The sequence below is a fragment of the Aedes albopictus genome, chromosome 1, assembly GCF_035046485.1.
Source record: "Aedes albopictus strain Foshan chromosome 1, AalbF5, whole genome shotgun sequence".
NCBI classification, from domain to species: Eukaryota; Metazoa; Arthropoda; class Insecta; order Diptera; family Culicidae; genus Aedes; species Aedes albopictus.
In genome coordinates this window covers 158120463-158145462 of record NC_085136.1, presented here as the reverse complement: position 1 = coordinate 158145462, position 25000 = coordinate 158120463, and the positions used below count along the sequence as shown (strand labels likewise).

General features: G+C 39.2%; 2 protein-coding genes across 4 annotated transcripts; both read left to right on the top strand.

The window, feature by feature from the left end:
- Window positions 1-6049: 6049 nt before the first annotated feature.
- On the top strand, window positions 6050-10948 carry LOC115260709 (ubiquitin-like modifier-activating enzyme 5). The gene is made up of 3 exons (XM_029861931.2): window positions 6050-6171; window positions 6252-6474; window positions 9885-10948. Exons 2-3 carry the CDS (start codon window positions 6258-6260, stop codon window positions 10859-10861), a joined length of 1194 nt encoding a protein of 397 aa, XP_029717791.2. The 5' UTR covers window positions 6050-6171; window positions 6252-6257; the 3' UTR covers window positions 10862-10948.
- Window positions 10949-18130: 7182 nt separating this feature from the next.
- LOC109431348 (probable glucosamine 6-phosphate N-acetyltransferase) lies at window positions 18131-21718 on the top strand. 3 transcript variants are annotated; one of them, XM_019707566.3, is made up of 5 exons: window positions 18131-18284; window positions 18410-18496; window positions 19068-19278; window positions 20711-20900; window positions 20955-21718. In XM_019707566.3, exons 2-5 carry the CDS (start codon window positions 18476-18478, stop codon window positions 21169-21171), a joined length of 639 nt encoding a protein of 212 aa, XP_019563111.3. In that variant the 5' UTR covers window positions 18131-18284; window positions 18410-18475; the 3' UTR covers window positions 21172-21718. The 3 variants fall into 3 exon arrangements, with proteins under 3 accessions (XP_019563111.3, XP_019563112.3, XP_019563110.3); XM_019707567.3 differs by having other exon boundaries at window positions 18146-18284; window positions 18416-18496; XM_019707565.3 differs by having other exon boundaries at window positions 18149-18496.
- Window positions 21719-25000: the final 3282 nt, after the last annotated feature.

Below are 25000 nucleotides of genomic sequence, written 5' to 3'. Positions count from 1 at the left end.
CGAGCTTCTAAAATACGGTGGAGAAGCACTGGTGAGAGCACTACACTGGGTCATTACCAAGATTTGGGAGGAGGAAGTATTACCGGAGGAATGGATGGAAGGTATCGTGTGTCCCATCTACAAAAAGGGCGACAAGTTGGATTGCGGGAACTACCGCGCGATCACAGCGCTGCCTACAAGATACTCTCTCAAATTTTATGCCGCCGTCTATCACCGATTGCAAGAGAGTTCGTGGGGCAATATCAGGCTGGATTTATGGGTGAACGCGCTACAACGGACCAGATGTTCGCCATCCGCCAGGTGTTGCAGAAATGCCGCGAGTACAACGTGCCCACACATCACTTGTTCATCGATTCCAAATCGGCGTATGATACAATCGATCGAGAACAGCTATGGCAGATTATGCACGAATACGGATTCCCGGATAAACTGATACGGTTGATCAAGGCGACGATGGATCGAGTGATGTGCGTAGTTCGAGTATCAGGGACACTCTCGAGTCCCTTCGAATCTCGCAGAGGGTTACGGCAAGGTGATGGTCTTTCGTGCTTGCTGTTCAACATTGCTTTGGAGGGTGTAATAAGAAGAGCGGGGATAAACACGAGTGGAACGATTTTCACGAAGTCCGTTCAGCTGCTTGGTTTCGCCGATGATATTGATATTATTGCTCGTAAATTTGAGACGATGGCGGAAACGTACATCCGACTAAAGAGTGAAGCCAGGCGAATCGAATTAGTCATTAATGTGTCGAAAACAAAGTACATGATGGCAAAGGGCTCCAGGGAGGAATCACCGCGCCCGCCTCCCCGAATTCATATCGACGGTGATGAAATCGAGGCGGTTGAAGAATTCGTGTACTTGGGCTCACTGGTGACCGCCGACAACGACACCAGCAGAGAAATTCAGAGGCGCATTGTGGCAGGAAATCGTTCTTACTTTGGACTCCGCAGAACTCTACGATCGAATAAAGTTCGCCGTAACACGAAGTTAACCATCTACAAAACGCTGATTAGACCGGTCGTCCTCTATGGGCACGAAACATGGACCCTACGTGCAGAGGACCAACGCGCCCTTGGAGTTTTCGAACGGAAGGTGCTGCGTACCATCTACGGCGGTGTGCAGATGGAAGACGGGACTTGGAGAAGGCGAATGAACCACGAGCTGCATCAGCTGCTGAGAGAACCAACCATCGTCCATACCGCGAAAATCGGGAGGCTACGGTGGGCGGGTCACGTCATCAGGATGTCGGATAGCAACCCGACTAAAATGGTTCTCGAGAGTCATCCGACCGGTACAAGAAGACGTGGAGCGCAGCGAGCTAGGTGGGTCGACCAAGTGGAGGACGATCTGCGGACCCTACGCAGAGTGCGGAACTGGAGACAAACAGCCATGGACCGAGTGGAATGGAGGCGGCTACTATGTACAGCAGAGGCCACCCCGGCCTTAGCCTGACCGGTAAGGTAAGTAAGATTTCGATTGTACATTGCATTATTTTTTAACGGCTGATGGTTTGTTTTCAGTCCTTCAGAAATCTTTTAGGCGATTCCGAAAAATCTCAATAACTTTGTGAAAATTGAACCAAATCGTGTCAAAATTTCACAGTACATAGTTTGAAGCAAATAAGGCTGTTGTTAACACATTTTAATTAATTCAGTTTAGTATTAACAACGGTGACATGGGGAGACTTGATCCCTCGAAGATTACACACACATTATACATGTGAAAAATAAAATTCTATTCGGAAGCCTCTATTTACTTGGAATTCTAGTCTATTTAACGATACAATGTGTCAGATAATTATAACTTTAGTACAAACCAAGAAAAGGGGGATCAAGTCTCCCCATTTTGAAAATACAGCATATCCTTAAAAATTTAAGGAAATCTTACAATTTCAAACACTCCATATTCATCGAAAATACAAGAAAACTCGAAAAGAAAATGAATAGGAAGGCTCTGGGATTATTTTCCCTTTAAATAAACCATGTGCTCAAAGGGGGATCAAGTGTCACCCATTTTTGAAAAATGTATAATAAGACATGCCTTCATAAAAACACAGTTTTGAAAACTTTAACAATAATTTAAAGGCCTTCTGTTGTGTATTAACTTGCAATAGATGTTTACCTGCCATTTTGTACGGAAATTGGATCTAGTTTTGTGTTTTTCTTAGAGTTTCAGGTAAATTAAGAAAAAGGGATCAAGTCTCCCCAGTCTCCCCTATGTTTGACGAAATAAATAAATAAATAGGGGTACTCACTAAACTGCGTAGGTCATGATTTTCTGCTTATTTTAAATGTTTCATGATTTTGCGTATGAAACAATCAAAGATTGCCTTGGTTATCGCGAAATTTAATCAGTTTAATCGGTTTACGCTGTTTAGTGAATCCCCCTCGTATACTGTTGCCAGTTGTTCGGGAGGCCTAAGGGCAGTCGTCGCCAGAGTGCTTGATTTCATCTCGTTAGGTGAGTTCGTTACTGTATAGTATTTTGCCAATCTGGTGCGTAAACAACGGCAAAGCATATCCTGTGGTCACTAACAACATCCAAATTTCCGCGACATCTATAGAGGATAAAAGGTCTGGAGCTTATCTGGAGCTTATTAAGTAAGCTCGTAAGCTTGTAGTTTCGGTCTCAATAACGTTTTCACTCTTCTCGCACTCATAAGAAGGGTATAAATATCGCTCGAAAACCGACTTTCGATCCGAAGCCCGGATGACCGAGTCTCATATACCAATCAACTCAGCTCGACGAATTGAGCAAATGTCTGTATGTATGTGTGATTGTGCGTTTTAAGGAGAAACTTCGGAGGATACAAATATGGCTGCCACAATGGCCGACTTGAACCCCTACTCACGATTTCAAGAGCACCAATCTTGAAAGTTCGTAAACAAATGCGCTTGATTTGGAAAAGCTGCTTCTTTTTGCAAGTGAGCAAAGCCAGGATTAACAAGTGCGGCTTGATTCGACGCTTCGTTTGTCTGCTTTGTGCCTCTAAAGTTTGTATGCAAAATTGCAATGGGATTTCTTGATGTTTCACCTTAAAACCTTAGCGCACGTTTCTCAGCCGTCTGTCAATCGATTTGGGTTCTCTTAGCAGCAAGCGAAAGCTACCACATCCTAGTATTGCGAATATTTTGTATAGTTTTTCTTTCGTTGCGCAATTTGCGCGCCGGGCAGTTACGCGCAGCTCCACTCCAGTTGCGCGCAGCCAATCAGGAGCAAGAAAGCAGACGACGTCTTGCGCGCCAAAGCTACACGCAGCACATTTCCATTGTCTGCAATCAAAACAAACATCGACGCTCGCCCACCGGCGCTGATTGTTGTTGTTGATAACTTGCGTGGAAAGGTAAGTAGACTCATTATGGTCCATTTCGAGATTGTTTTAATGAAACGGAAATAAAACAATAGGGGGATTCACTAAACAGATTAAAATGCTGCGTAAGCCATGATTTTCTGCTTATTTGAAATGTTTCGTAATTTTGCGAATGAAATAATCAAAGATTGCCTTGGTGATCGCGACGTTTAATCAGTTTAATCAGTTTACGCTGTTAAGTGAATCCCCCTAATATTTTCAGAAATTGTTGCTGATTCGATTGGTTGCGCCATTATTTGTTGCTTTCGGTCTTGTACCAGGTCTTGTGCTGATCGCACGCGGTCGATACCGGTTGGGTATGTTTTAAGTAATGCAAATATGGATACTGCCCATGATGTGAGATTCACCCTTGCGCACAACTGACTGACAGATCGGTAAAAGTGTGAAAATAATTTTTTTCTTGCTAAGCGCAATAGAACGCTATTCATTTTTGTTTCGATTGGACGTTTGGTTACCGAGGCATAGGGTGTCCCAGAAAGTATGGGCACAACTTTGCAGCTTTGTCATTTGGGAATGGATACATAAACAAATTTTATTTTCACACATATCCTGCCTTAATATATTAACATCAATTGCCAATTATTAAAATTCGCATTTACCTCTCCGTTTGAATGCGGTAGAACATTTCTTTAAGACCTTTTAAAGCTTCTGATCAAAATTGCTATATTTTTCAATAACATCGCCTAACAAATTGTTTTCTGTGCATGAAATTAAACTCGATAAAATAACCCGTAACGTGGGTAGATCACCTCATAATGGTGCGCTACGGCGTAAGATCTACCATAACAAATTTTGATTTCGTAACTCTTCAGCTTGGTTAATTTTTGTGTTTTGTTTTATTTTTGTATTTTGGTTTTTTATTACTAATACTTTATTTGTTTAAGTGTTATTTGCTTGATTTTAACTGTAACTAATAACTATAATAACTATTTGTTTCAGCGCTGATCAGGTAAATAAAGTAGTAATTGTAATGTATGTCAATTATATATCATAATAATAATATTTACTGTTTCAGGTAAAACCAGGTAATTGATCAACTATATAATTAATTATATTTAAATTACATGATACTTGGGATTTTGGGAGGGGTAGTCTAAGGAAGCTAAATGAACTGGTTTCTGGGCAAATGTTCGTGGGGTGGCCAGACTTTGTCACGAGATAACAACCATCGTGTTGTTTTCCGAAGGTTTCCAGTGAATTTAGCTTACCCTGCTACAACAAACCATCAGGTAGATCATTCCCTTCCGGTATGACTCTGCAGCCATAGGTAATCCTTGCGCTGATTGTGGGTACACAATCATCACCATCATCATCATTATAAAATTAAACTCGATAAAAAATTTAAAAAAATATCCGTGTATTTCTACATGTGTATCTATTATGCAACCCTTAGTTTGAATTGAAAACATATACTTTTGAACCTGAAAAATGAATTGAAACACCAAAAATCTTTTTTTTTTTGAAAACCCGTTTATAAAGTGTAGTTTGAGTTAGGTATGTTTATTCTCGTTAAAACATGTTTTAAAACTCGAAAGTCTGTGGGCATGTCTTATCCAGAAATAGAAAAGGCAAATTTTTCAGTTTTTTTTTTCAAAATTCTGAAATATCCGTACGCACAGGCAATACATATTTTTATAAACAATTTCAATCAACCATCTGAGGAAACATGTTTTCAAATATATCATGTAAAAAAATCGAAAAAAAATGTGTCGAATTTGTAGATTTGGCAAAACTGTAAAAAAGAAGTTTATGCAGAATTTTTGGAAGATGTTTTTTTTTTTCATTTTAAACATTCTGCATACAAAAACTCTTTTTAATGTATAAACTGTTTACAGGTATCAATTAAAGTACTTTGAATAAAAATATAAAAACATAAAAAAATGTTGTTTGTTAAAAAAATGATTGTATTTTCGCTATACAAAGTTGTGCCCATACTTTCTGGGACACCCTATATCTTTCGAAAAGTATTTGAGAATAGCACAACTCAACAATTTTAGAGATTTTTGACAAAGTGTGCTACAACATCCTAGTAAAAACCTATCAAATTTTATGACGACTGGACATTAGATTACCAAGGTATCTTTCGAAGAGTACTTGGAACTTATACCAGCTCAACTTTTTGAGATTTTTCATCTAATCCCATCCGAAGAAGGTTTGGATTGTGAAAAGAAGATAACCATGTGCGACTGTAAAATCGAATTCAGCTCTATGCCTACTGGCGACGGAGATAGTCGAGTGACTACATAGTTAGAAGGAATAGAAGCGCCCCTCTAGCGAATTGGGAGTCGTGAGTTCGAGTCTCACCGGAGTACGTGGATTTCTTTTCACAATTCAAATCTCAATTTGTTCATCGAGCACATGTTTCTGATGTGCACATTTCCGACTTCTTACAGTAATTTTGTTTTTAGCTTTAGTTTTTGGCAATCGGAAAATTGACCTCTCCTAACACTGTGCTACTGTTGATGTTTCGTGGCAATGTTACTACTTATCGAAATAAACAAAATTAAATAAATTTTCATATATTGGAAATTTAGCGGGAACATATTGGAATATCTCCATCATTAAATTGACTCTTAATAGTCATCCATGGAAACACATATTCAGTAAAATAAAATGGCATCACTTTCCCTCCTCTTTGTGCTGCCATACTTTTAGCGTTGGACAACCAACACACCGGTTTTGTGAGTGCTCTCCGCACAGTTTGACAACGAAATGAATCATCAAGTGTGCACATGAAGTTCACTCAAGACTGCAATGTTGTGTTGTTGTTAGTATTGCATTGACACGTCTCACGGTAGAAAGTATGAACGATTGATTGCTGGATTTTAATTCAATTTTGAATGTTACTGAACCGATAAGTGATATCATTGATCAATTTTAGCGCAAGATGGCATCGGTAGAGGATCTGAAGCAACAAATCGAGGCGCTGCAGCGTGAGCTGTGCCAAATGAAGGCAAGTTCCTCCGGCGGTGCCAGAGAGAAGATAGAGAAAATGTCATCGGAAGTGGTGGATTCAAATCCCTACAGTCGACTCATGGCACTGCAGCGTATGGGAATAGTAAACGAATACGAAAGGATTCGACAGAAAAGCGTTGCCGTCGTAGGTAAGTGATATAGATTATGATATGAATATTTATTGTTTTGAAGTTTCAGGACATGCTAAAAACATTAGTAATACGTACCGTAAAACGGGGTATCATTGATCAGCGGAGTAACATTGATCGGCTTGATCCACCTCATGATATGTTCAAACAAACATTTTTCATTGAATCAGTTTCTCCTCATGAAAGGTATTCCGTAATATGTTATTGTTTAGCGATTAAATGACATGGAATTCACGAAAATTTACATGCATCAATGTATAAATCAAGCTTAACTTTACCAAACACCGTATGTCGCAATTGAAAACAGAATTGTGATTTTCATATGAGGTGCTGCATTTGATTAAGGACTACTTGTAGCAGTATGGACTTCTTCACGAATTTCTGCTGCCTTTACTCTCACAGAAAATTTTCTGTGAGAGTAAGCAGGCCAGCATTAATTCGTACTAGATTCGTACAGACGTCCATGGATTACTGTACGAATTTACGCTGGCCTGCTTACTCTCACAGAAAATTTGACGTTTGAGAGGTGCTGACACCGCTCAAAGTCAAATTTTGTGTGAAAGTAAGCAGGCCAGTATAAATTCGTGCAGTAATCCATTGGGTTTGATTTGTAAAATAAAAGATGAATATTAGTTTTCGAATGAGTGTAATCAATTTTGTTCCTCATTCATATACATACGCGTACTTCGATTACCAATTGTAATCTTCCTCAGTGACTATTATCCACTGAGGCAGATTATAAATGGCAGTCGAAATACGCGTGTCTGTCAAAGGATAAGCATTAGAGGGTGGAATTAGAAATGATTATTCTCATTCGAAGAGGGTATGTATTATGCTTAGAGGGTTCGAAAAAGTCGGTACCGTAATCCGGGGTCAAATTGATCACTTTAAAACAACTTTTGCGGATAGCATCAGTGCCTGTTCAAATATTGCCAAAAGAATTTCTGTAAAACCAGTACCCTGTGGATCTCCATGGAACCATGTGACAGAATTTTGTTCAACAAATTTAAACTTTAAGTTAAATAACTCCAAATATCAAAATACTGGAAATGCCACTTTGGGGCGAAATTGATCAGTATGCAATTAAGCATCGATTGGAAAAGAAAATTTCTTCATCCGCTTAATTTTGCTCTTCTAAAACCAAATAACGCGTCTAAAATCTTACAACTAGTGAATTTAATACTTTAAATGCAAAATTAAATTTTGAAATTTCCCCCTTGAACGCCTAAAGGTAGGCAGTTTAATTTGAAATAAGTGATTTCTATCACAATAAATGACTATTACCTCATAAATTGAACTTTTTATAACTATTTCTTGTTCTGATTAACTGCATAACATCCCAACCAAGGCTCCACAAAAATGTTGAAACAGAGAATTTACGGGAAGTCCCATTAGCAATTGATTGTTTATTAGCAATGATTTCAGCCAAATGAGAAATACATTGCAAATTCCTTTAAAAAATAAAGCAAAACTAATTTTTTTCTAAAAAATTAAAAGTCTACACTCATCTCTAGACATCTACGAAACAGATGATGTAAAAAGCTTAAGATCATTACGACGCTTAAGAGTTCCTAGTATGGAATTACAATGTAGTACCCGAGTGATCAATTTCACCCCGCTGATCAATTTGACCCCGGTTTACGGTACAAGATGAATTATAGTTTTCTGAAATTTTCAATGTATGAGTTACTACGGGAACAGTGGAATTCAACATTGATTTTTTTCCTTTCATGAATTTTGTTGCATACGTTGTTTGATAAAGCGAGGTTTGAAATAAATTGATTTTCTCTTAACTGTGTTTCGAATAGCAATGAGATAAATTCTCAAACACTCATGCTTGACTTGAATTAGATACAACGTGAGGTGTGAAAGCACTGTACTGCCTTTTTTAGTTTCTTTTTTTTGTGAATTTTAACTTATGCTTATTCTCTTAACTATACTACCTCAATATGGCATCCCAGTCCTGAATTTTATAAACGAAATTTGAATAAAATAAGGTTAGGAATTGAAAAAATAGATGATTTATTCAAGATAGTCGTTCAATTACTTAGGAAATTGGTTCTGATGATTTTAATCTTACCTCAAAAAGTATATAACTTGTTTGAATTTGAACAATAAACAACATATTCGAGTTCAAGAAACTGGAATCTAGATTATTCAAACAAACGAAAATTGTTCACTTGGATGTTCAATGTTACCACAAACCCACAAAGTCAAATTGATCACTTTTCACAGTTTTGGGCGTTTATTCTTGAATAGTACGACCACGGGTTCATCAGTCAACGAGGTTGAAACTATTACTGCAAATCATTTAATTATAATAAATATCATTTGAAATAAAAATCGATAATTTTGCTTTCGGGGTGAAATTGATCAGTATGTAAATGAAATGCCTTTGTTAGTAATGGGAATATGTTTTCCATCTGAATTAACCGCACCAAAGCGCGAAAAGCTACGCAAAACTTTCACAAGATTTCTAAATTTTCATTTATTAAAGTTTAAATTTAAAGTTTAATAAATCCGAAGAAAATGCCCAAACCTATGCAATTTCCATATTAAATATGTGAATACTTCTGCAAAACTATATTTTTATGCAATAATATCAATATTTATAAAACTTTTGAAGACAAAATCTGGTCTAGCGAATTGGTTGTATTATATTACAATACTTGGCAGCTAGATCAATTGTAACTGATATCACGGTACCTAGTAAATATTTCATAAAAGAACCGAAATAAATAGTACAACCCAGCTTCGAGTTAGAGCATCCTGAACTTTTTCAACTTCTTTCTGATACACTCCGTACTGTAGATAGGGTCTGGGACCATTTGGGCAGGAGCACCTATTTTGGGCACTTTCTGCTGTAACTCAGTCAATTTTGAACCGATTGACTTGCTTTTTGAGACACGATCAGATAAGCACAGTATCTAGCCACGTGCAAAAATTCAAGTCAATCGGTTTGAAATTACCTGAATTATAGCTGCAAGTGCCCAAAATAGGTGCTCCTGCCCAAATGGTCCCAGCTCCTATACTGAAATAGTTATTTATGCAACGAGTTGCAAAAAGTTGATTTTTTCAGCACGAGTCGTACATTTATCCAACGAGACCTGCCGAGTTGGATAAATACGAAGAGTGCTGAAAAAGTCGAGTTTTGCAACGAGTTCCATACAAAATTTTATGCAATGTTTTCTTCATAATGCAAATGAGTTGCATTATGAACATTATGCAACTATTTTTCATTATGCAACTCATTTCAGTTGCATAATGAACCAATTCGGAAAAGTTGGCCATTATGATACCAAAATGAGTTATATAAAATAAAAATTATGATACTAAATTGCATAAAATATATTTTTGATCTTTGTTTTCTCACAACCAGGTAATTAACAAAACTTCTGTTGCATTTTTAGGAGTTGGAGGCGTAGGCAGTGTAACAGCTGACATGTTAACCCGTTGCGGGATCGGGAAGCTGATTCTTTTCGATTACGACAAAGTGGAGCTGGCCAATATGAACCGACTTTTCTTCACCCCAGATCAAGCCGGTCTTTCGAAAGTGGAAGCTGCGGCAAAGACTTTGAACTTCATCAACCCTGACGTTAAAATCCTGACCAACAATTACAACATTACGACGGTTGACTCGTTTGATATGTTTTTGAACGCCATCAAAACCGGAGGAGTTGAAGAGGGCACTCCTGTGGACTTGGTACTGAGTTGCGTAGACAACTTCGAAGCCCGTATGGCCATCAACACGGCATGCAACGAGCTGTCTCTGAACTGGTTTGAGTCCGGTGTTTCGGAAAATGCTGTTTCCGGACATATTCAGTTCATTCGCCCGGGAGAAACAGCATGCTTTGCGTGTGCTCCTCCGCTGGTGGTAGCGGAGAACATCGACGAAAAAACTCTGAAGCGAGAAGGCGTATGCGCTGCCAGTTTGCCCACTACGATGGGCATTGTCGCGGGCATGTTGGTCCAAAACACACTCAAGTATTTGCTAAACTTCGGCACCGTATCGGACTACCTGGGTTACAACGCGCTGATTGACTTCTTCCCCAAGATGAGTCTCAAGCCAAATCCAACTTGCGACGATCGGTTTTGCATGGAACGCCAGAAGGACTATGCAGCACGACCTAAAGCAGAGGTAGTTGAGGAAGTCGTTGAAGAGGACACGCCACTTCACGAGGAGAACCTCTACGGTATTGAGCTTGTTGCAGAGGATGAAACGCAAGGAGCTCAACCGTCTACAGGAACTCCCAACACTATTTCAAGTGGTTTAAAATTGGCTTATGAAGCACCAGCTGTGACGTCGCATTCCGATACTACACCAACCAATGCCGTCGGCGACGATGTTAGCTTAGACGATCTGATGGCACAAATGAAATCGATGTAAAACTCGTACACAGGTGTTTATATTTTGTTGTATTATTTGCATTTTTTTATTCCAATAAATATGCTTCAATTCGATTGTTCTTAATAACGTGTGTGTGTGTGTAGTAATGAATAATCGGCTAACTCTAATATATAATGTATCATATCAAATTTGATTGAACGATTTGTATCAGTGTTATGCATACCTGAAGTTATACCAATTATTTATTACTACAATGTGTAACTTTGGATTCCGAATAAAAAACAATAAGGGCGGGGAGTTTGCTTCAATAAACTTGAGCATCTGATGTCCTGGAGGAGTGGCTCACTAGAGCGTTTGTTCGGGGCGGCTGATCGACGTGCGAGTGCCAGGAAAGGGCTCTAAGCTCAACTGAACACTATACTATGGTCGTCCAAAAGTTGGGGGTTGGTATCCGGCTCTGCCAGCCATAAAAAAAAAGAATTGCAACAGAAAATCAACAACAGAATAAAAGGAACCGAGACAAACGGCAAAAACCCCTGCGAACATACATGAATTGTAAATGGAAGCTCGATACGTGGAGCTACTGGTTCTCAAAACAGCCTTATTAAGTTAAGACGTATAATGTACAGGGGGTGGCCAAAATGTTTGAGATAGGCAACTTTTTTACTCTTACAAAAAAGTTCAACATAGAGTGCATCAAAAATTCTCAAATTTTGACTGTTTATCAAACTATTATATGTGCATCATTTGAGCTCGTTTTTTTAATCTTTTGCAAAGCTAGATCCGTTTGAACTATCATGTCTCGGAAACCAGTGAACAGAATTGAATGAATTTTTGAATGTTTGTCAACAATATATTGATACTTGAAACGACGTTTTAAAATTAAACATTTTCTCGCGACGAATAAAGTTATATCGGTTTGACATTTTCCCCCATATAGAGGAAAATAAGTCAAATATACAACACCACACAAAAGTTACTAAATGTGTTCTTCTTTTGATCCAAATAGGCTCTAATATATCTTATTATAGATATCTTGAGAACAGAAGCAGAAAGTCTTTGGATTCATTTCATTTATTTAGTTAACATTAAATTCATGATAATACTGAATCAACAATTTGCCGCCATAAAACTCGATTTGCAGCTGCAGCTCTCCAACGTCGGTCACGCCCAACACTCGCCAGATCACGCTCCACCTGGTCCGCCCATCGTGCTCTCTGCGCTCCACAAAATCTTTGGATATCAAAACTAAATTGTAATGACATTGATGTAAAAAATCCCATATTTTCGAAAAAGACCCAAAAAGTGTCAATGCATCATAACTTGTTCAACGTTCAAAAAGTACCAATGTTTTAAAGACTTTTAAAGAATTGATATTTTGTTGAAAAACGTTCAAAAATTTAATCAATTCGGTTAACTAGTTTCCAAGATATGACACTTAAAAAAAATGTCCAAAAGATAGTGTTTTACGAGAACGGTTCTACCTTCGCGAAAAATGAACCAATCGAGTTCAAATTTGTATCAATTATGCGTATATAATAGGTTGACAAACAGTCAAAAGTTGGGAACTGTTGATGTATTGTATGAAAAGTTACAGCATGTTGAACTTTTTTTGTGAGAGAAAAAAAGTTGCCTATCCCAAACATTTTGGCCACCCTCTGTAGGTGTTAGTTGAAGAAAAAACTACACTTACCCAAAAATGGGAATCTGTTCAACAACAACCATGCAAATACCGTCACGGCGTCATTCACCGTGGGGGCTCCATTCACCGTGTACCTTCGAATATTTTTTCATTATTTCCATATTATGATTGAAAGATATGACAATTTCCCTTCAATTTCACCAATACAACACTAATGTATTGTTACCATGTCAAAACGCTCATTAGAAACATTTAAAAGTATCATTTTGACACTAAAGTGTGTTTACATGAAGCGGGTTTCTACTCGTTCACTGCATTCATAATGAAAAAACGAAAACTGCGCTAAGGTGATTTAAGCAATAAACTAAATGTAGTAACGTTTTTATTCCACCAAGAAGCAATTAAATTCACATATCAAGTATGTATTTTGCATTACCGAAGTAAGTTTAACAGGAAAGTAAGATTACTCGTACTTTTTAATTGAAACAAAAAGGCACGGTAAATGGGTACCCTAAAATCAATGGTCTCCATTCACCGTGCCCCATATTGTCCCATATATCTAGAACAAATCGAAAATTTGAACATTCGTTTTTCAAATACAATCTTGCAAGTTATTACTTGAAATGAATTTAAATGAAGAAAATTCCCTTGGCTGGGTTGTTTTGATCATTTTTAAACAAAGTAGAATAAAATTTTTCATACACGGTGAATGGGTCCCTACTACCACGGTGAATGGTGACCTACCACGGAATTAGGCGACCCTACTACCCTTTACTAATTGTACAATATCACCAAATTTTGTGAAAAATTTTCTACTTCTGTGGATATTGCTTTAATTTTAACCTATAATGGAGGCAATTAAAAGCGGCACCAACAATGTTTATAAGACTGGTGTCAAATGACAGCCCTTATTTGCCCAGAATCCTCTTAGATCCACGGTGAATGGTGCCTTGACGGTAGTTATAATTTGCATTTATTCAATTATAGTATTACGGTTGTGCATCTGCTATAGTTCACCTTCAGCTATTCATCAAAACATCACAAACTCTTCTGCAACGTTGCTTAAACAAAATGTTATGGACTAAAGGCCCAAGAAACCATTATTACTGATTGAATGCCAGATTCTCTACAACAAACTCCCTTCAACAATAATTCCACCCAAATACAATCATAATATGTTGAACAACGTATCCCCTGTCGTTTCTATACACCATATTCAAATTTCATTTCTATATTTAGATTCGATTGAACAAATGTGGCAAAAAAGCTTCTTAAACTCATCTTCAATGTTGCAATAAATTATTAAAAGTAAATTACCTTTTGTCACCTTTTCATATGCATTTCAACTGAAATTACTCATTGTACCTAATAATATCTCCGCTTTTCAATAACACTTTAACGGAACAAACTAGAGAAGAACTCAAAACATTGGCAAGATTTGAACTCAGAATCTGTTGAATCACAATCATCTGCATCAGCTCTACTCCAATCTGGATTACATCAATCACAAGATATTAAGTATAATAATTATAATTAATACCTGAGTCGAATACGTTACAGTTCAGCGTCGCCTAAGTATATTTTTTCGACTCTTAGTGTTTTGAGCAACTTTGCCGAAGACAGTATCCTTCTAAATGGTCCAGAACGCGAGACATTCCACAACTATGTACTTACAAAATTTAATGCTTTCCCACATGTCCGACTTGGTGCCCTGTGTAGCCGATTCCCGGTGGCCAATGTTCCCGGAACCATTGTTTTACCATATCAACACATTCAGACGAAATTATTTTTCAAATAAGACGTGGGTCATTCGAATTGGTAAAAATTTCATCATTCTATAAGAGTCTGAATTTGTAAGTCATAATGACCCCAATGCATTATGCATAACATTTTTTGTGGAGCCATTTTGATTTCACCTTAAGAAAAATGAAAATCGTTAACTGCTTCATTTGCCGGGGCCCATGGCGCAATTGGTCACACGTTCGCTTCATAAGCAGATGATCATGGGTTCGATCCCAACCCCGGCACTTTCGTCAGTTGCTCTTTCCCCCTGAGAGCAGCTGACACTGACCCTCTTCTGAGCCCATGGCTCAAACGGACCCGGATATATGGACATCGGCGAACGGCACCACATAATGGACCCCCAATCGAACTGGAAAAAGGAACAACCAACAACAGCCACGCATCAACATCTTCGTGCTCATCATTCTACCATGATAGGGTAGAAAGTGAAACCAGCGCAACGGCAACCAGTTCGATATAATTAGAATAGAATACATTTAGGCACTGTATAAAGTGTAAGTACAGCTTTCAATTGGAATCCCTCACGCAGTGCCCTAGTGGACAAAAAGAGCTGTAAATTAGGTTAAGTGATTGAAGAATAAAAAAAATGCTTAATTTCTGCAAAATATTAAATGTCAAGAAGTTTTATAACGATTACGATCAACAATCAATTCTGACTATACATGTCAATGGTTGCGCCTTTCTAATTTATCTGAACTATACGGGTACCAATTGCACTGAGATCCAACTGAATAAGGGGCTGGGACACTCCACTTATTCTCAAAGTGCAATTTAAGCAACTCATACATTTTTTATCAATAACGGTGCCGGCCAAGTTCATACAGTAAGCTGGGAAGGGAAAGGAATATTAGAGTGTACTGGTTGTTGCCACCAGAGACCGAGAGCACTCTGCGTCCCCACAACCCGCATGGACTTGGGGTATTTGCTAGAGGAAAGGATGGGAGATCTGGGAGTCACCGTTGGCATTAGGTCGGTGATACGATCCAATTGAATAGAGGATATTTATAGTGTTCGTAAGGTGATAGGGAATATGTACCATTCCTTGGCCTAATTTGCAAGCCGCCTTGGCACTTTTGACCATAACTCATGAATTAAAAGCACTAGAAATAAAATGTTGACCCTATTACACACTCTAGGCAATGCATGTTTCACCAATTGGAAGTAAACTAATGTGAATATTCAAGAATTTACCTAATTTAGTTGAAAAGTTTCAATGTGATGGTATGCAACGTTGGTCTATGGTACAAAAATTCGCCTATTAGTGGATACAACCCAACATACATGTTTGCTGTATAAGAGTGGAACAAACCACTCTTAAGCATACTTTAGCTTAAGAAACTGCTGTTCAGCTAATTCTGTTACTTGGGAACGTTGGCCTATTACTTTCCATGCACTAGAACCACTTATTATCTCTTTTTTCAATATTTCTGCTAAAGTATTATCTCTGTTTGTTCACCAATCTAACTCTTAAATTACATTTTCGGAGCCAAATTTCCAAAAAAAAGCTATAAATAAATCACTTAAACTAAAGTTCTTTCTTAATTAAGTAACGAAAACAACGCAACCCTATTATTGTGTTATATTTTTACAGTCACCGCATACCAAATCTCTCTTCCTGTTCGTTCTTTCTGGTTCTTACGCAAGCAGTGTTGTTAACGCCACTTTATTGGTGTTGTTGACGTAATTTTACTGATGGGCTAAGATTTGGGTACATAGTGAAAAAAAATGTTCTCAATATTCGGCCCACATTCAATTTGTAAAATTGTTATTATTCGTTGAAAACAAATGTACAAGTTCAAAATAGCGTCTTTGACCGTCGCATCAAATGTTCAGTTATTGAAAAGTTAATTCAAAATGTTCCAAAATCATGCCATTTATGATCATGCGTATAGACTACCCACTAAGACGAAGAAACATGGCGTTCACAAAAGCTAAACAAAGTGTCATTTTCATTCAATTTATTGTGGATTTAGCACTAAATTGGTGCCGGAAGTAACTTCAATGACTTCCGCTGCCTTTCCTATGCGTTAAACATAACGTCGGAAGTAGTGCGCTGTATAGAGCATCAGATTTACTATACAGCGCACTGCTTTCGACGTTATGTTTAACGCATAGGAAAGGCAGTGGAAGTCAATGAAGTTACTTCCGACATCAATTTGGTGCTAAATCCACAATAAATGTGCCAAAGTGCTAAAATTGAAACGAAATGTTACAGTTGTATAGCGCATAGCTTTTCCGATATCCTGTTATGCATGTTTGTTTGAGTTTTTGGTTTACGTTGAGATAGGACGAACGAGGGGACTATGCCAACGAAGCATCCCGATACCCTAGCCTAGATTGTGTGGTGAATACTATAAAGGTCAAGCGGCACAGTTCGATTTGGTTGCATAACTTATAGGCGTACACTGTGCTGTGGAAGTTGGAAGGAAGGGAAACGATTGTTTCAATTTGTTTCAGGTTCTAGCGATGGCTATAAACATTAGAGTGGGTCATCGTTTATATGGAAAAATGAAAAATTCAATGGTATGTCATCAGATCAAAGCATTTTTGATCCCATTTCAGGACCCAAATAAGTGTGCAAAATTTGAGCACGATCGGTTATGTCTACGTTTTGCGCATCGCGTTTGAAGTTTGTATGAGTTTTTACATGGGAAAACACACTTTTTTTGCATTTCTCTCATAACAAGCTCGATGTTTTTCTAAAATCATGTAACCGATAAAGTGAAAACATAGCCTAGGGTGTCCTGAAAAACTTTGTCGAAGACCGCGAAGTGATCTCATGCTTATGAAAAAAGTTATAGCGTTGACATTGCTTGGCGAAACAGTTTGATTTTGTTGCTTCCTTTACATGTTAAAACATAAACACATGCATGCGGTTCGTTGGTTATAACTATTTTCACAAGCATCGGATCGCTTTGCGGTCTCAAACAAAGTTTTTCAGAACATCCTAGGCTATCATTTTATAGTATTGGTTAAAAAGTTTCAGACAAACTTTTTCAACTTACAACAAAAATGCAAAAAAGTATGTTTTCCCATACAAAATCCCATACAAATTTCAATTGCAATGCGCAAAGTGTAGACGCAACCGATCGTGCTCAAATTTTGCACAGATACTCAGGACCCGAAACGGAACCAAAAAAGCTTTGATCTGAGAAAACAATTCCGATGACCCACACTAATAAACATATGAATATACCAGAGTTGTATATGTAGAGAAGTGGGGGTCTCCAATTTTGTATAGAGTTAGGCACGTACAGTATCTAGCTCTGAACAAAAATTCAAATCAATCGGTTTGAAATTGACTTAGTTATAGCGGCAAGTGCCCAAAATAGGTACACCTGCCCAAATGGTACAATACCCTATATATTATTGCTGAAATCGGCAATCGCCAGACCCACAGAATACACCTGCAAGTATGCAACCACACAGCATCTCTATGTAGCTCATTACTTAGCCAAAATCATATTTTGGACATCGCCTATTTGATGCGATCTAGATGAATTTGAATGTTAAAAGATTATTTAGTTGCATAAACCAACATTTTGTACGTGTCTCACGTCGTGTAGTTTTTGAACAACTGATTCCTAAATTTAATTATAATTTTAAAATAATTTCAGCATTCAAGTTGTTGCACTTCTCAACTTTGTTCAGAGTAATATTCGAAACTAAAAAAAAATGGAGACATTTTACGTTAAAAGTCGCCAGAATTCATGGTGGTCATATCTTACTGTAATGCAGTATATTTTTGTTTTCCTTAACCATCTGTTTAAACTAGCATTCACCTCTACCGATGCCGATTCATTTCTCTCATTTCTATCCTTTTCGGACCACGATCTGCTCTGTTTCAAGTGAAATGAAGTATGTATGCTGCTCCACGCTGGCACGCCACAGTCACTCACTGGCTGGCATGCCAGCCTGACAGTCGTAGGCGCAGTCAAATAGATAAAATTGTCTATATCGCGATTGTTATTAAACACGCATTTATTGTACATCGTAAAAGGTTCTACAGCAGTGATAGTAAGCGGTTTCTTTCAATTTTATTATGTGGTGATCATAAGTGGCTGAAGCTAAGCGACACCGCATTCAGTCACTAAGTCACCTTCAATCAGTGGAACCTTTCGTTTGGTAATGAAAGTTGTTAGTTACAGTGATCAACGTTGATTGACTTAATCTACTTCTCGTCACTCGTGGCCGAGGTATTCGCAAGGATGGGTGCCTCACATCCCGAGGTAAGTCACCGTCATCGACCGTGAAAATTCGTATAGTTTGTTTTAGAATTTATCAAGTAATGGTCATTGCAAACGTGGCATTCATCGCACAAGACACTTTTTACGCTCTCGTTTCACACCCCTACGATGTGAAACCGGTCATTCATCCAAACGATCGAAAACTGGTTGCATGTCGAGCGCCGTATTAATTGGCAAAACTGGTATATGTTGATAATGCCATAGATTTGTTGTGGTAAATAGCAAAAGAGAATGTACGCCGGCGATAAGGGGCGATTCATAAGCTACGTCACTCAGAAAATGTCTATTCTCAACCCCAATTTCTCCTATAGCCACAATTTTCGAATGTATGCTAATGTCTCGCTAAATTCTCGCATGCTACTAGAACCGATACGTAGTTTATGAACGCTCCCAAATGTAATCGTACCGGCACATGCGGAAGTGTATACACCTTTTGCGCGATTAGACCATACGAACAACTAATGACCACACCTGGGTACATTTCCCAAGGTCAGAGTAGAAATCATAAGCATTCACCGTTTTTTTTTATTGTCTCTGTTTTCGTCCTCAACAGCAAGAACTGTCCCTCTACGACCGTTCGTTACTACTGGACTTGGACTTTTCTCGGTCGCCGGCGAAGTTCAGTCCTCCCATTTCAGCCGCCAATCCCGGTGAACCATGGATAAAGGTGCGCCCATTGCAGACCGGAGACTTTCATCGCGGTTTCTTGCAGATCTTGTCCCAACTGACGTCGGTGGGCGATGTTTCGTTGGCACAATTTTTAAGTAAGTCATTGCATTGCATGTCATTTTTCAACTAGGTTTCAAAACGGTTTTATTGCTACGGTTTGCACAACCTCTCCGAGAGCGGTCCACTTTGCCGGACGATGCTCTTGAAAAGGTTATCAAGAGGTTTCGATGTATAAATCTGTGTTATTGCGAGTTTAAAAAAAATGGTCATGAAGATCTCTTATAGAGCCGAACAAAACTTAAAATGTTACTTGAGTGGTGATATTGTAACTCCTTTTTCCTTGCTCGGTGTCTTAGAGGAGCACACCGTGTTCTTGAAATAGCTCTCCAGTATTTGGCATAGGCTATCCGGGACTCCTAGGTGGTGTGTGACACACTAGACCCAAGAAACATAACTAGCTGAACAACAGCTTCTTGAGCTTAAGTGAGTTTAAGAGTTGTTTGTTCCACTCTTGTACAGTAAAAATGTTTGTTGGGGATGGCGATCCAGCTGAAGCTGTTGGACGCAGTTTTAACGTCTAGCGTGACGACCGCGCAATAGCGGATAACCCTTTGCTTCTATTAAAGCTCTATCTCGATTGTTTTGGTCACCGTCGATCGACCCTGTCAAAGGCCGAACGACCTGATTATTAGCCCAGAGTCATCTGGCGTGTCAGCATGGACCGTCTTCAGGGTGGCCCACCTTATATGAAAAACAAAAATTTTGGAAAATGCCAAGTCCCTCTTGAATCAGGTGTTTTAGACTCCCTGAAGCTACGTTCAAAATTTGAGCAAAATCGGTTAAGTCTAAGGGGCGCTCAAAGTGCTTGAAGTTTGTATGGGAAAACGTGGCCAAATGTATGCAGAAATCTTAGGTTTTCGATTTTTGCCACTAGATGGCGCTGTGATAAAACGCTTTAGTAATATTGTAGGTAACTATATACCAAACAACTTTCTCGAAGATCGTTAAGTGATCCGACGCCTGTTAGAAAGGTTATACCCTAGGTATAGTGAAAAATCGAAAACTTAAGATTTCTGCATACATTTGGCCACTTTTTCCCATACAAACTTCAAACACTTTGAGCGCCCCCGATTTCACATAAACCACGCGGATTGCAACAAATTTTCTTTTCAAGCTGTCCTGTATAAATACTATTTTGGAATATAAATTGCCATTACAAGCTACGCACAGTACGAAGGGTTAAGATAATTAATTAATTAAGGCCGTTACAAATATTTATTTCACTTTTTGTCCCGCCACTCTTTGGCTGGTCGAGGGGGGGATAAAAATAATAAAGCTTTTAATCTGAAAAATATTTAAAACTCATCGGATTCGTTAAAGAATTTTCACCAAACCCCGAAATTTTGAAAAATATTTTTTTCATCTGCCCCCTCAAAATGCAAAATCCAGCCAAAAATTTTTGAAGGGGGGGAGACAAAAAGTCAAAATATAATTTGTATTAGCCTAATTTCTACTATTTCATTCTAGACCGATTTGCCCAAATGCGTGCAAGTGGAGACTACTACGTAACAGTAATCGTCGACAGCCGCTACGATAAAATCATCGGTAGTGCAACGCTAGTACTGGAGCACAAATTCATTCACGGATGTTCCGTTCGAGGACGGCTAGAAGATGTCGTCGTTGATGATACGTACCGTGGAAAGCAGCTCGGCAAACTGTAAGTGTTTGCAGTATTCTGTACAAACATATACCCTAATTATATAATTTCCAGCATCGTGGTCACCGTGTCGCTGCTTGCCCAACGACTCGGATGCTACAAGATGTCCCTGGATTGCAAGGATAAACTGATTCCGTTCTACAAATCCATCGGATATGTACTGGAACCGGGCAATGCCAACACGATGAACATTCGCTACGAGCAAAGCAACTCCCTCGCAGCCAATCGCACAGCCGCCAATGAACCACCGGAAATCAACGATCCATCCTGACAATTAGCCGCCAGTGCTACTAACAAAAAATCCAAACTGTAAACCGTTGTAATTGAGAAACTTTGACAGAAAGCCATCACCTTTTCTGTTTTATTTTATCAGCTCTTTTAAACTTTTAATCGAACATCATATAATTTACACAAGAGCTTCAAAAGTTACTCAATCTAGCTTTGGGCGACTTGTCTGGATAACTCCTTTCGAGTCGTCTTAGCTCAGTACAATGGAAATTGGAACACCTCAATTATTGGATTTCAATTGGATTTTTTACCACAGTAGTATCTGGCACATAATTGGCACTTTGTTTTATTCTCATTTTATTGAAATAACCATTTCTACGCTTAACCCTTTTTTTCTTTCTGGTGATCGTGTTTCTGTACCGCGCAAATTGGGCAAAAAATGTATGTTACGTAATCTAAGCTATTAGCGCAGACTATTAGTGCAAATCGTCTAACGATGTGTATAGAAAGGTCAAAAATAAACATCTAAACTGGCAGTTTGTCAAATTCGATCAAGTAGTTCTTAATTTGAGGCTGCTTAAAAATTTTAACTGACGTGTTTTATAACTTGAAAGGAATTCCTTTTAACCCTCGAGCGATCGCGCTGTTGTATTTTGTACAACGCGTTGAAAAAATCTCGCCAGTTGTACTCAGCATTAGCGTGGTGCTGACGGTGGTGGCCAACCACGCGAGTTACGGAAGGTTAATATATGTCCAAACCGTTCAAACACTTTGACTATTTTGCCAAGTTTCCTATGAACACTGAAAACCGAACAGTGACTCGCAGATTCTGATAGAATGTCTAAGAACACGACAAAGTTTATCATAATTGCCTCATATTAATCACATTTTTTTGTTGATAATGCTTTGACATCCATGTGCACAACAGAAACATGTGCTCGATGAACAAATTGAGATTTTAATTATGAAAAGAAATCCACGTACCCCGGTGGGACTCAAACCCACGACTCCCAATTCGCTAGACTGGCGCTTCTATTCCTTCAAGCTACGGAGTCACCATGTTCAAATCGGATTAGTCATTAATGTTTCAAAGACAAAGTACATGATGGCTGTGGGGTATGAACAAAGCTGAGTAGCATTCCCCATGCGTGTATTTCCCCTAGCAAGCATCAGTGACAGCCAGCACCATGATGGGGTCGTCGTCAGTGTGATGCTGCCTCATTGACGAGTGGACTGTTGGCGGAGCAAGTCGCCATCACCGCGAAGTTCTGTATTATGCCAAGTGATTCTACTGCAGTTTGCTAAGATGGCTGGGAACGGATTGTTCCAGTGAGTTGCCCGATATTCACATTGGCGATCCTGCCAGGAGTGCATCATAATCAATAACAAGTTAATCATAAAATAGGTAGAATCACTTGGCATAAAAACAGTGAGAGAAAACAAATCGTTTTGGTGTGTGAAGTGTGTGGTGGTGCTGCAAACACAGTGAAGTGGGTGTTGCAATTTTGCGGTTCCTGACGAAAGCTAGAGCGCGGAAAGTTTTTCCAACCGCGTTCTGTTTTAGCCTTGGTTGTAGCACAAACACATGAACAAAGGCGCGGTGACGTGGTTGATTTTTGTTGTCGACTGGTAGCACGCTGTGGATAGAGTGTTGGTCGGTCGATGATTGCATGCATGTTTCTTCATGTTCTTGCTCGGCATGGATGGTCGCGCTTTCGTTGATTCCTCGGATCGTATACATGATCGTGTTGTCGCTCGGTTGAACGGTAAATGCAAACAGGTTGATGTGCATGATGGTAGAGGTGTTTGACTATTGTGAATGTTGCCGTAAAATACTCGCGGCGTTGGTTGGTTGGGTTGGTTTTTTGCTCGGGTTTTTGGTTGGGCAAATTAATGGCGTGTCGAACCGCCGAAAATTTTTCTGCATAAGGAAAATGCAGGGACGTGTAATGAAAACCGTCCAAGGAAACGGCATTTTTGCATAAAGAAATTGCAGGGACGTGTAGTGAAAACCGTTCAAGGTAAAGGTGTTGTTGGATAACCGCCGACAATTTTTCTGCATAAGGAAAATGCAGGGACGTGAAATGAAATCCGTCCAAGGAAATGGCGTTATTGAAAAACCGCCGAAAATTGTTTGCATCAGTAAAATGCAGCGATGTGTAAAGAAACCCGTCTAAGGAAATGGCGTTGCATGATAACTGCCGAAAGCTGTGCGTGAGGAAAATGCAGGGACGTGTAATAAAAACCGCCCATAAAAATTGCATATCGTAAAACAGTTTAAAATTCGAAGTACGCAATGAAAACATATCTACTGAAAATATGTTGTATAACCTCTTTCGAACTCGTTTTGTAGAATCTATTTTCGTATAATGAAGGACATTTGTGTGTTATATATGGTCCATCAGTACCATCACATTGAAACACTGAAAATGGAGTTGTATGATATACGAAATCTTTAGTCTGATAAATCTCAAATTCGTTAATCTCTTTTTTCTTTTTTGACAAATAATTCTTACAAAATATGTTCGTTTTCGTTGAATGCGTCGAATTTTCGCATAGTGTATAACGATTGATTTGAGGGAGAAAAAAACAGGGCCAGCTACTACGTGCGCTTGAAGGAGAGAAGACGCATCACCCAACTGCGTGTGTTGTTTGTAGTTATTTTTATTGGAGCTCGGCAAAACCCCATAGATGATCGGTTAGCATTGCAAGTTATTAATCAAATGATATAGGTTCGATATTAACAAAAGTGCGTTTACTAAACAAAAAAGTAAATGTGGCCATTCGTCTTAATTCTTGTATCTTGAAGTGTATCTTGTTGCATTGGTGCCATAAGGATGAAGAGAACGAAATTGAGGGTTTGAGCGTAAAAATAACAAGCCTATTAGTAAGAACACTTTTTTTTTCGGAGAAGAGGGAGAATGTGGGGTATGAACAAAGCTGAGTAGCATTCCCCATGCGTGTATTTCCCCTAGCAAGCATCAGTGACAGCCAGCACCATGATGGGGTCGTCGTCAGTGTGATGCTGCCTCATTGACGAGTGGACTGTTGGCGGAGCAAGTCGCCATCACCGCGAAGTTCTGTATTATGCCAAGTGATTCTACTGCAGTTTGCTAAGATGGCTGGGAACGGATTGTTCCAGTGCATAGGCGCCAACTTAGGGGGGGCAAGCATGGTTTTGCCCCCCCCCAATATTTGACGATTTTTAATGATTTATCGATTTTCCCATACAAAAAAATCAGAAAACCAGGCTTTGCCCCCCCAATAATTTGACCAAGTTGGCGCGTCTGTTCCAGTGAGTTGCCCGATATTCACAATGGCAAGGGCTCCGCCACCCCGAAATCTGTCGACGGTGATAAAATCGAGGCGGTTGAAGAATTCGTGTACTTGGGTTCACTGGAGCCCGCCGACAACGACACCAGCAAGCAGAGAGATTCAGAGACGCATTGTAGCAGGAAATCGAGCTTACTTGGGTCTCCGCAGAACTCTACGATCGAAAAAAGTTCGCCGTTACACGCGCCATTGGAGTTTCGAACGGAAGGTGTTGCAAATGAACCATGAACTGCATCAGCTGCTGAGAGAACCAACCACCGTCCACACCGCGAAAATCGGGAGGCTACGGTGGGCGGGTCACGTCATTAGGATGTCGGATGGCAACCTCGAGAGCCATCTGACCGGTACAAGAAGACGTGGTGCGCAGCGAGCTATGTGAGTCGATCATGTGGAGGATCAAGAGGTCAACTATGGGCTCCACAAGACGCTGATATGAGCGATGATTTTACACGGGCACGAGAGCTGGACTATGTTCGAGGAGGACAAGAACTTGAAGTGTTCGAGCGTCGGATGCTTACGATACCAAGGACCATCTTTGA

Excerpts from the sequence above, each read along its gene's own strand:
- LOC109431348 (XM_019707566.3), top strand. The coding sequence starts at position 18,476 with ATGGGTGCCTCACATCCCGAG. Across the intron at positions 18,497-19,067 it reads TGGGTGCCTCACATCCCGAG|CAAGAACTGTCCCTCTACGA; the intron begins GTAAGTCACCGT and ends CGTCCTCAACAG. Across the intron at positions 19,279-20,710 it reads TTCGTTGGCACAATTTTTAA|ACCGATTTGCCCAAATGCGT; the intron begins GTAAGTCATTGC and ends ATTTCATTCTAG.
- LOC115260709 (XM_029861931.2), top strand. The coding sequence starts at position 6,258 with ATGGCATCGGTAGAGGATCTGAAGCAACAAATCGAGGCGCTGCAGCGT. Across the intron at positions 6,475-9,884 it reads GAAAAGCGTTGCCGTCGTAG|GAGTTGGAGGCGTAGGCAGT; the intron begins GTAAGTGATATA and ends TTGCATTTTTAG.